Here is a 12,039-nt window from a genome sequence, read left to right as displayed (position 1 = left end):
CCTCATTCTCCGGAGCCTGGTTAGTTCACGGAACGCACCCTGCTTTACGCCTTTCCTCAAGGATGCAGACAAGACCCACACCCAAGCTCTGCCTCCTCTGCCTGGCTTCACCCTCCCCCACCCCTTCCCCTTGAACGGAAGGGACTTAACACCTACACGGCACAATTTAGTTCTTGATTCCACGCTGCCAGGTGTCATGACAATTAGATCACGGGTGTTGGTCTTGTCTTTGCTATGAGAAGCGCCCGGACAGGTACTGCTCTTTGACGATAGCTCCTGACACATAGCAGGTACTCACCAGACAAACACTTGCCTTTATATAGAGTCTTTCATCCTGAGGGCGGGCGAGCAGAGTCGGGCTACCAACCCACTACAGGCCGGGCTGTGGGCTGAGGGGTGGCCTCCTGCTTCCCTGAAGCATCCCGAGAGGCACTGATGTCCACAATGCATTCCACGGAAATGCCCAAGACCCGGAAGGCCCCTCTGGCCTCTCCTAGCCCTTGTAAACTCAGTTTTTTGGTACTTCTTCCCCAATCCCTCCACGCTACCCCTCCTTGAACTCAATTTGAGGCATTTGTGAAACGGGTATTTTCTTCTCCCCATCCCTGCCGCAGAGCACAGTACGGGCATTTAAAATCATAAAGTCTGGCTGGCAGGTGGGATGAATGAATGAACTGCTGGACTAACAGAGGGTGAGTAGGTAAGTGGGGAAATGAAGGAACGTACCACTGCCGAGAGCACCCTGGGTGGCGCCTTCCAGAGGACAGGGATTCCTGTTTGTTTAGGACCCGTGTGGGGATTCCCTGGACTCTACGGGTGAAATGTTTTCAAAATCATTTTCAAAAATTTGTGACTGAGAAACAAGAATATTTATAAATCAAACCATGGCAAGACACTTGTAAGTGTAACTCTACGATTCGGTCCACACAAACATACTTATTTATACCTAGTTCCTGGGTAATCAGTTTTCGAGATGTTCAATGTTTTTTCTTCACCACCTGTATTAGAGGGCCATTACTTCCCTCAATTGAAAGCAAAATAGGTCTGCTATCACCATCAATATTCTTTAACCTTGCACTTGAAGGAAGCTTTTAAAGAAAAAAGGCTGGGAGAGCTTTAAGATCCCATGCAGAGTTTCTTAACCTTAGTTGCATGTTTGAATTACCTAGGGAGGCTTTTAAAAGTCTTGAGGCTCAGGCTGTACCTTAAATCTACTACCTTACAGTCTCTGGAGATGGGACCCAAGCATCAGCTTTTTTTTTTCTTTTTTAAAAAAGGTCTCTTTTTTCTTTTTTTAAAATCTTTCTTTTCTTTCTTTCTTTCCTTCTTTCTTTCTTTCTTTCTTTCTTTCTTTCTTTCTTTCTTTCTTTCCCTCCCTCCCTCCCTCCCTCCCTCCCTCCCTTCCTTCCTTCCTTCCTTCCTTCCTTCCTTCCTTCCTTCCTTCCTTCCTTCCTTCCCTTTTCTTCCTTCCTCTGTTTGGCATCCATATTTTTAAAGCTCCCCCAAGTGATTCCCATGTGCAGCCAAAGGCTGAGAACCACTGTTCAACCCACCCACAGCTGAGACCATTGAACGACTCACCGTGCACACGTGAGGGTGTTTGTTGTGTTCCCTGCAGGAGTCTGCTCTGCAACCCGCCCGGGTCTCAGTCTGATCCCTCCCCAAGGGCTCCTTCCTCCTTCGCACTTATTTCTGTCTTGGCAGTCACGGATGGCTCATGGGCATGTCCATGAGGATCCGATTCGGGTGAATTAGGCTATCATTCTGTGCTAGCTAGCACTTTGGGAAAGCTGTATTTCTCCACTCATGAACTTTGAACTGAACTTCTGTGCCTACAAGAAGTTTCAGGGATTGAGAAGAGCAGATAGTCGAAATCAATCACAGGGAGGTTGCACACCATCCTGAACCCGAGCTGGCCGTTCTCCCCAATCAGTTATGTTGAGAAACGAAAGCTGCCTAGGGACACCCCACCCTCGGTCCGTGGACACGCTTCCCCTCAGTCCCGCGCGTTGGCACGCCCATCTTTGCCCCAGTAAAACCCCGGCCCATTTCGAGGGCCGAGCCACACTCCGCGGAGCTCCCCACTGCGGCAGCTTTAACAGTGCTTGCCTTCTACCTACCGAGTCTCCGTGTCTGCTTTCCCAGTTTGGTTTGTGGGCTAGGCCATCTCACTGGATCTTTTGGAAAAACAGTGTGGGGATGCCCACCCAGAAACTCTCTCTTCCTGGGATTTGGCGGTAGCTGGTGCGGAGGAGGACTCAGAGAGGACAGACCTCCCCAGCTCGTCTCTTGTGCCCCACCCCCAGTCCTACGTCCACCCACCAGGCAGGGTTCCCGCAGCGATTGAACCAAGAGACCTGCACACAGCGCGGGTGGATTGCAGTTATGTATTCAGTTTCCTACCGCCTTAACTAACATGGGCCGCGGGAAGAGGGGAGAGAAACACTGGAAGAGCTGCCTGACTGGAGTAGGTGCCTTTCACTAAGTCATGCGTTCCTACGCTTTACAAAAGCATCTTCCTACAGGAAAAGCGACTCCCGCAGGGATAGCAGGGGCTGCAAGGGTCACAGGGGTTGCAGGGGTTGCAGGGGTTGCAGGGGCTGCAGGGGCTGCAGGGGCTGCAGGGGTTGCAAGGGTTGCAGGGAGAGGTGCAGGGGTAGCAGGGAGACTCGATCTTGACGCAACTGCCGAGCCCGTAGGAGTACGTCACGTCTTTCTCGTCCACGCAGGGCGGCAGGCTGAACTCTTTGCAGATGTTCATGTAGCTGTACTTTTTCGACCCGAGGCAGTCGTACCTGTTCTCCCGCTCTGCGGACACGCACACCTTTCCGTCCTTCACCCGAACTTTGACTTGATCCGGTTCAAAGCCGCACACGTTTACCGATCCTAAAATGTTACTGCTACAGCAAGAGGAGGCCAGAATTCTATTTGTTGTTCTTCTCAGTCTGGAAGTTAGAAAAAAGGAGAGGGTGGGAGGAAGAAGCTCAGATCTCAGACACAGCTTGAGAAGCAATATTTTGATCTGTTTTTCATTATTATATATATATATATATATATATATATATATATTTTTTTTTTTTTAAGTAGTACACCCTCTTTTTTTTTAAATTTTTTTTTTCAACGTTTATTTATTTTTGGGACAAAGGGAGACAGAGCATGAACGGGGGAGGGGCAGAGAGAGAGGGAGACACAGAATCGGAAACAGGCTCCAGGCTCTGAGCCATCAGCCCAGAGCCTGATGCGGGGCTCGAACCCACAGACCGCGAGATCGTGACCTGGCTGAAGTCAGACGCTTAACCGACTGCGCCACCCAGGCACCCCTATATATATATATTTTTAAGTTAGCCCTGGGCCCCTCTTGGGGCTTGAACTCAGATCAAAGGTCAAGGGTCACATAGTCTACCACCTGAGCCAGCCAGGCGCCTGATCTCTCTTTTTTTTTTTTTTAAATAGTAAAAGGAACACTAGTCATTCTGAAAAGTCAAACTTTTCCCCAAGTGTATAAAGGAAACACTGAGAGTCCACCCGTGTAAATCGCATTCTGCCACAGGTAAACCTCTGTTAACAACAGATGGTTGCTTGAAGTTCCAGATCTTTCTCTTGCCATTTAAATCCCAGCTCCTCCTCTTATTAATTGTGGAAACTTGCCTTAGTTTCCTCATCTGTAAAATGGAAATAATAACAGTACCTACACCATAGGTTTTTTTGGAAGATTAGATGAAATGATGAATGTTGCTTAAGATTGTGCTTAGTGCGTTAGAAATCTTGCTTAATTATTACTGTGATCGTTATTATTACTACTATTATATGTAGACTCTTAAGAGTTTTTTTAAGGGGTGCAACTAATAAGATACCATTTAAAATCATTATAAAGATGTCTTTCAGCCTCAGAACCCAGCCCTGCTACCCACAAGATTGGAGCCACCCTGGGCTGTCACACAGACCCAGCCTGAAAGTTCCAACAAGGCAAAAGTGCCCTGACTCTGCCCTGCCCACCGGGGCCTGTCTCTTCCTGCCACTGTGAGACTGCTCCAAATGCTGGATGGCTGGCACCCTCTGGAACAGTGAGCTTGGAGGGGTCGTGAACCGGATCCGGGTCCCATCAGCGTGCAAGGGCTAATTGTGTACCTCCCTGGCCCCCTCCTACCCCCTGACCTCCTGTTGACCCTTGAAATCCATGTGATGGGGTATTTATACTATGGAAATGGGAAAACTCTACAAATGAGGGCTTTTTATCTCCTGTCTCCCACCCCCACGTGGCTAGCTGTTAAATACCACTGTCTGCGGCCCCTGGAGCGGCAAACACGGGTCCCCGGGGTCCCTATAGAGCTGCCTTGTTGCCGCTCAACAGTCCTGTGTGAATCCTTCGTAATAACAAAATAACAACAGCAGCTCAGGCTAATTGAACACCCGTGGTGTGTCGAGAACTAGTAACACAAAGTGCCTAAGGGCACAGGCTCTGGAGCCAGAGCATTTAGGTTCAAGCGTTGGTTCTGCCGCGAGGACAAATTACTTCGCTTCTCTGTGCCTCAGTTTCCTCATCTGTCAAATTGGGACAAGAGTAGTAACCTACTTCTAGGGTTTGGGAGGTTTAAATCAGTTAATGAACGAAAAGGATTTATTGTAGTGCTTGGCACACAGGTTGGGCAGCCCGGCATTAGCCTTATGTGCTCTGGCTTTCCCTAGGGTCCATTTTCTTTCTACTTGGTGATCCTTCCAAAGACAACCTAACGTTCTGAAATGGTCTTCTTTTTATCCTTTAACATAAACAATTTTTTTTTTAAAACTCCGTGTTCTAAGAGACACTCCTGGCACATCTTGCAACACTTGGCCTCCAAAGGAAGGTTTTGGAGCACGTGATTTCTAGAACTTCTTCCAGTTTGACAAGTCTGAACTTTGCAGTTGGATGATGGGTTTGAGATACCTTTTTAGTTCTTGCCTTTTAGGCTGAATTTTGTTTGTACCCTGCTTTTTGTTAAAGAAGTTATATGAGTTCATTGTAGAAAACTTAGAAAATATACAGATAAGCAAAAAAAAAAAAAAAATGGAATAGGTCGCAAAATACCCGTAATCGTACAGAGCATCTCACATTTTGGTGCTCGATTTTCCTCTGTGTGTGTATTTCTACATACATAGGTAGATCCTTGTGTGTGTTCTTATGAAGTCATGCTCTACGTACTGATCTGAATCTGTATTTTTCACATGGTTGGCTTAACAAGCGTGAGCCCTTGTACCAAAGGTTCCGAAGCAAGGCTCTTAGAGGCTAATTTGCAAAATGACGCAATGGACTGCTGTCCTGGAAGACACCAAGGCCAACAGAAACAACTTGCGCAAGGCACCCAGAGGACTGTGAGGGTCACTGAGCTGCATTTCCGCCTCCGGCCCCAAGGAACCTGGGGAGCATGGGGTACAGATGTCTTTCATGCCCTGGGTGTGCCAGGGTACCCACGGGCCATACTAAGGAGAAAGGAAGAGAACTGGACTTAAAAAAAAAAAAAAAAGGTCTTTATCTCTGTGGAAAAAACAAAACAGGAGAAAACGCACTCTACTCTCCCTGGATGGGCAGAGAGGAGCTCACAAAGATGTCCCGCGCCCTCTCTGGATGGGCCACGACTGGGAAGCCTGAACAGCCAAAGGCAAGAGTGAAACAGAGAGCAGAATGGGTGCCCCTGGATCTCTCCGGAACCTCCCATGGTGTGGACGTGGAATGAGAAACCTCAAACCCTGGCACGAAGGACCACGAAGGTCCTCACAAAACAGGACCAAGGATCCCAGGCAGGGGTGCCAGGACCCCTCGCTACTGCTAAACTGATTCTGCTGAAGGCCTCCTGCCCTCCCAGATATGGATCTGGGAGCCAGTTCTACAAGCCAAAGTGGGCTTCCAAATCCTTCTCCTCCTGTCATCAATCTGAAGTCTTGGAGTGCAATTGCATGTTGTTGTTGTTGTTGTTGTTCAGATTCCCCCTCTTTCTCTGGCCGGGTCACTCTGGCCCCTTTGCCCCTGCGGCAGCTGCACAGAGGTCTCACAAATCTGAGTCTTTGGGAAATTGCCTAAAAATTCTAGGCCAAAGGAGGTGTCTCCTCCCTTTTGCTTCTTGGTCGGGGCTGATCTGTGGGGTGGGGTGGCTTTAGGAGAAATTGCAGGAGCCACATTTTACTTGTCAGATTTAACTGACTCCTGTCTGGCCAGGTACCTATCACCCCACAAGGGATTTTCCATGGCTCTGTAGTGTTCTGGGCAAAGGTGGGGCGGGGGGGGGGGGGGATGTTGCCTCCTATAATTGTTATTGTGAGGCTGGAGCTTGGCCACAGCACACATAGGGAAATCAGCCCCCTGGCTCGTTGCAGAATCCTCTCAGGGAAGCTGAGGGAAAGCGAGTGGACAGATGGGGTCCATGACTGCCACTCGGGAATACGCGTCTTCTCCCTACTCGAGCTGCAGTTCACCTGAGTGTATCATCACCAAGCTCCCGAATGTGCAACACGCTGCCCTCAGCAACGGTGAGCTGTACGGTCAGCCATTTTCACAAAGCCCTAAGTGAGCTTCAGCCTGGTGCTGAATGAAATAATGAAGGTGTCAAAAAGAGGCCTATCTCCACCCAGGACCAAAGGGAGGTAGGCCTTGGAGTACTGTGCTTTTTCTCCTAAGTCTAGACCCCTTCCAAAGACCCACCAAACTCTATTCCTCCTTTCCAACTCATCTTTCCCTTTCTCTTCTTCCTTCTGTCTCTTCACCTTTCCTGCCTTGTCTCTCTTCTGACTTTTGGATGATACTGAAGAACAGTGTCACTCCGCGGGGGCAGGGTAGCAAATACAGGGGCATCAGAGGCCCCAGCAGTGCTTGTGGGAACACAGGTGCTGGTCCCCACGCCCAGAGTTTCCAACTCAGCGGCTTGAGGGAGGAGCCAAGAACTCACATTTCTAAGCAGTTCCACCTGATGCTGGTCCCGAGCCCGTTCTTTGAGAACCACTGACGGGCTGGTTAAGCACAGGAATCCCAGACTCAGGCAAATCCGGCTTTCCCAGCTCCTAGTGGTCAAGAACACTGCTCCTGAATCTGTTTCATCATCTCTAGAACAGCCAAGACGTCGCAAGGATCAGGTGAAGACGAAAGGCGGCACATAATTTTCGCTCGATAAAGGGTGAGTGTCTTTATCAGGCTGGACCGGGCTCCACCTTCCTCAGACTTCCCTGAAACCTGAGGCTTTAAGTGACCCAGCCTCAAGTCCTGTGTCATTAACCAATAAGGTGAAACCAGATAATAGACAAGCCTTTGGCCTCGAGGGACAGCCATTCCTGCCCCTACCCCCTGGGGTGACTGGGCTCGGAGACCTGTGGGTATGAAGGAATTATGGGGAGGGGTAACAAGGGGCCACACTCTCTTCCCCCTCTGCAGGGACTCTGAGGGAGAGACTGCTCTGCCCTTGCCTATGGGTCAGAGCATGGGGAGGTAGAAGGAGTTCCCTGACGGCTGGGCCCACAAAGCACTCACCAAGAGGCTGTCATTAGCCTCACCAAATAAGAGCGAGTCGGTGAAAACCTTGGTCTTAGAACAGGAAGGAGTAAACAAAGAATGAAATGAGAGGGCCAGTTTTTGAAGTTTGCAGAAGATGGTGCCCCTCATGTGGGGATTTTCAAGAGAGATTGAGACCCATCACAGATAGTTGGATGAGTGGAAGAAATCAGGCTGAGTTTCTGGGTATTAAGCAGCAAAGGGTGCGAGCCTGAGCCCAATGAGCCCCTCCAGCTCAGCTGCAAATCCAGCATTTGTCTGCAAGGCACCAGGGGTCGGAGCTGAGAAGGGGGCTCCGTCCATTAGATGGTCAACCCCTAAGGGCAGGGCTGAGGAAGGGCTGGTGTGCATTTGTCTGTGCCCCTTCGGTATAGAGGAAAGGGAAGCCCACGAAGTGTGGTAGTGAATCGGGCGCAAACTTAAGACAGGCTAGTGGCATGGCTTCTTACAAAGGGAACCAGATTCAGTCACCGTAGTCCCTCTAAATCCAGAAGAGGAAGGAAGAGTCAGGGAAATTGCTAGTGCTTGCGGTGCAAAGGGTAGTTGGGGGAGGAAAAGAGAATATCAAAGAAGGTAAAAAAAAAAACAAAAAAAAAATGGAAGTACTTACTTGAGTCTCTACTAAGGAAGATACTGCCAAGGTGCTAGGTAAACAATGGAAATGGATTGGACCTTCTATACCTGGTCTAAAAACACACACGTACAACACACACTCATCAATCAACTAACATACACGCGGGAATGCTCAGGAAACTTATGGGAGAAATGAGCCTTCTTAACCAGTTGTTAAAAGAGCAGGTTGACCCTCAGACAGAAAGACAGTTCCAATGGGGTAATGGCAGCTATAGACCGGGGAATCTTTCCTATTGGACAAAGAACCTTCAGGACAATGCAGCCTGGCGTCAGAAAGCGCATGTCATACCTAACCAAACTGTTAGCGTTCTTTAAAGGGATAGAAGATCATGTGAATACGACTTCTAAACCCACAAAGCCTTGGGCAAGTTTTCACAGCAAAGATTGTTTAAAAAAAGTGAATCAACATGATATTTCTGGATCTACTTAGTCATGGATTGGGAGCTAGCTGAGAAATAAGGAAAAAGAGGCATTTCACTGGAAGAAAAAAATATTAATAGTAGGAGTCCTCTGGGATTGGGGCTGGATCAGGCTTTAACATTTTCATCCATGGTCAGGAAAATTGAATATTTAGGTTTGCAGGTAACAACACAAAGCCTTTCTGGATAGTGAAATGTCAAGCTATCAGAAATAGAGCATAGGAGGGTTTCACAAGGTGGTATAAATGGGAGGAAAGTGGCTGGGAGGAGACACAGCAGGCAAGACTGAGGTCATTTCCAGAAAGGACTCAGCGTTATCAGTTCAGAGACCAGGGAATTAATGTAAAGACATCACCAGCTTCACATAGTGCCTCAGGCACAGGAAAAATGTAAGCAAAATCCAGACATTGTCAGGAGAAGTATCACAACGCATAGAAAGCATCATCTCTTATATAAACCACACTGCCGAGAAGTAAGTTTGAGGTTGTGTCTATTGCATGCCAAGAAGTAGGGGCTCCTAGAGCTGGTGGAGGGCACCCAGGGGGTGGACAACAGAGAGGCACCCTTATCTGAAGAGTCTGGGGAGGAGGGCCAGTCAGGAGACAAAGGCTGGAAGAACTTGGATCAAGGGTATTCAAGGATTCAGAGGCACAAAGACAGTAGATACAGGCCTGCTCACAAGTAACCCTTCATGCAGACCAATTAAAGAAGAAATTCCTAACTCCCAGTGTGCAAAACTTATATAACTTGATACTCTGAGCAGTAAAAATAAAAACTATTTCAGGGGCACAGAGGTGGCTCAGTCGGTTAAGCATCCAACTCCTGATTTCAGCACAGGTCATGATCTCACAGTTCGTGTGTTCGAGCCCTGAGTTGGGCTCTACGCTGGCAGTGTGGAGCCTGCTTTGGGTTCTTTCTCTCTCTCACTCCCTCTCTCTCTCTCTCTCTCTGCCCCTCCCCTGCTCTCTCTTTCTCTCTCTCTCTCTCAAAATAAATAAACATTAAAATAAAATCTTTTTAAAAAAATTTTTTTTAACGTTTATTTATTTTTGAGACAGAGAGAGACAGAGCGTGAACAGGGGAGGGGCAGAGAGAGAGGGAGACACAGAATCTGAAACAGGCTCCAGGCTCTGAGCTGTCAGCACAGAGCCCGACACGGGGCTCGAACTCACAGACCGTGAGATCATGACCTGAGCCGAAGTCAGACGCTTAACCGGCCGAGCCACCCAGGCGCCCCTAAAATAAAATCTTAAAAAAAAAAAAACTGTTTCAAATTGAGTGTAGATTTGTTTAAACGCAATAGCCCCATCCCAGACTATTGTCAGAGGTCCATTCCTGATCTTGGTGACTGATGACTTGGACAATAGTTGCCCTATTGTCCTTTCTTCTGGAACATCCTGGTCACTGTTATCAAGTATCTGTCTCTGTCTCAGACTCTATCTCTCCATCTGTCCATCCATCTATCCATCCACCTACCTATCTATCTAATCTATTAATCTATCACCTGCCTCCTTAGCACAGAAGGCAGCACGTCAGTCTCAAAACCTATTAATTGATTGTTGGGATAGGAACAATGTTGTTTAAGGATAGAAACTTGCAACGAGTAGTAAATAAGTCTCAGAGATCTAGTGCACAGTATAGTAAATACAGACAACAATGTTGCATTATAATCATCAAACTTGCTAAGAGACTAGAATGTAAATATTCCAACCACTAAAAGGAAATGATAATTATGGAACACGGGAGAGGTGCTAATTGTCACTACAATGGCAATCATTAGAATATAGAAATGTATCAAACACGCTATAAATCCGCACAATGTTACGTGTCAAGTATATTTCAATCAAAAAATCTATCATCCATTTGTGCCCATCTTTTTAAAAGTAGTAGCATATTAAGTAGTTTTTCTTGCCTTTTTCATGTAATACATCAACACATACAATACTTCATCAGCCTGCTTTACATCTACTTAGCATCCTAGTGTATAGACGTACCATAATTTATTTAACCAGAGGACAGTACTTTCAACAATTGTTTTCGTCAGTTGTACCAGACCGGATGGCATGTAGCGGAAAGTTAGAAAACCTTCTCCAGGCCATAAAAGGAAATGCAATCAAACAAAATTGTAAAAAGTGGCTTTAAACATTACCCAATTCAATTAAAACCCTCTCGACTCTGTTCTGAAAGCTGCGACTCTCAGGTCTGTAGTTCAGGAGCACAACTTTTGCTACTGCCGGAGAGGGCGCCGAGGTAACAGGCCCAGCTCCGGATGGGTTTTAAGTGGGCCTGGGGTTGGGGCATGGGAGAAGGGTTCTCCTACAAAACCGAGGGAACGCCTCTGTTCAATTTTCTCCCCTGCTCTTAGAGCCTCTGGCGAACATTAAGGATTTGATCAATTGTTATTGCTTCTCCTGTAGTCATTTCTGTAAGCCCAAATCTACTCAAATCACTTTACTCATAACCAGAAAAAATGTTTAGTTTGCTCCTTCCAATAGCTTTTTAATGACACCTCCTATTTCTTTCCCTCATTAAAGCCGCATTATTTATCATGTCGGCACTCCTACCATAAACCAACACAACCTTGGCAATCGACATCATTCCGTTGTCTTTTGAGAATCTTACGGTTCCTGTCCTGGACCCATTTACTCTTCTGTTCTTAAATCTTTGCTAAATCACCAGAGTTACTATCTTGAGCCCTTTTCGTCTTTGTCCGAGCACCAGCTGTGGCATCCCCTCCCCCATTTCAGCTCAGAAGGTTAATACACCAGCTATGAACAATCTTAAAACGTGCTTTTACTTGGCAAGCTCTCTCTTTTCATCTTCTATGGCTCTAATGGCTTTCCTCTCCAAACTTCTGAGAGATGGCCGCAGGCAGTAAAGCTTGACGTCACACAGGCAACACGGATAGAGGTCGCACAGGCCACAGGAGCGCGCTCGCTTCGAGTAGCACAGGCAGTACGGGTAGGGGTGCAGGTCGCAGCAGCAGTATGGGTGCATGTACAAGTCGCAGAGGCATCGCGTGCATTCGTCGATGCATCTCAACTGCCTTAGTTCTCGGTCCACCTTCTTTATGTCCCTTCTAACACTGTCCAAAAGACAACTCAGTGCAGCCATTACAGTCACACCTTATTGTTTTGTGAGTACCTTTGGGAAATGGCACTCAGGGGGGAAAAAATTGTTCTAAGCTCTTCTCAGAAGTTTCTTTTAAAAATAAATGAGGCCCACATGATTCACTTACTTTAAAGCTTGTGTTCTATGACCTCACCACCCTCCAAAGTATGTCATAGTCTCTGGTTACCATGTGAACTGCACACAGTCACGGTCTCCAGAGGCCCTCCTTAGAGTTACAGAGCTCCTCGCAGAACCATCCTAATGTTGAGATTTCATTTACCTTGAAGTTGGATGGGTCCCCTCAAGCAGTCATGGCCCTTTGGGGTTCATGGGGGTAACCGTCAATGTCCTTGGCTTGTGTCT

At 47.4% G+C, this 12,039-nt stretch overlaps 1 protein-coding gene across 1 annotated transcript; it reads right to left on the bottom strand.

Moving 5' to 3' along the window:
- Nucleotides 1–2,373: 2,373 nt before the first annotated feature.
- ODF1 (outer dense fiber of sperm tails 1) lies at nt 2,374–11,817 on the bottom strand. Its single transcript, XM_004000028.6, has 2 exons — nt 11,363–11,817; nt 2,374–2,945 (listed from the first exon to the last, which is right to left on the bottom strand). Exons 1-2 carry the CDS (start codon nt 11,677–11,679, stop codon nt 2,504–2,506), a joined length of 759 nt encoding a protein of 252 aa, XP_004000077.2. The 5' UTR covers nt 11,680–11,817; the 3' UTR covers nt 2,374–2,503.
- Nucleotides 11,818–12,039: the final 222 nt, after the last annotated feature.

Source organism: Felis catus, chromosome F2 (assembly GCF_018350175.1).
Source record: "Felis catus isolate Fca126 chromosome F2, F.catus_Fca126_mat1.0, whole genome shotgun sequence".
In the NCBI taxonomy this organism is placed as follows: domain Eukaryota; kingdom Metazoa; phylum Chordata; class Mammalia; order Carnivora; family Felidae; genus Felis; species Felis catus.
Note: the sequence above shows the minus strand (reverse complement) of the source record. Positions and strands in the feature narration are given on the sequence as shown.

Bases quoted from the DNA above. Each gene is read 5' to 3' on its own strand.
- ODF1 (XM_004000028.6), bottom strand. From the start codon at position 11,679: ATGGCTGCACTGAGTTGTCTTTTGGACAGTGTTAGAAGGGACATAAAG. The intron at 2,946-11,362 runs GTAAAAGCACGT...TCTAACTTCCAG, and splicing joins GAAAAGAGAGAGCTTGCCAA to ACTGAGAAGAACAACAAATA.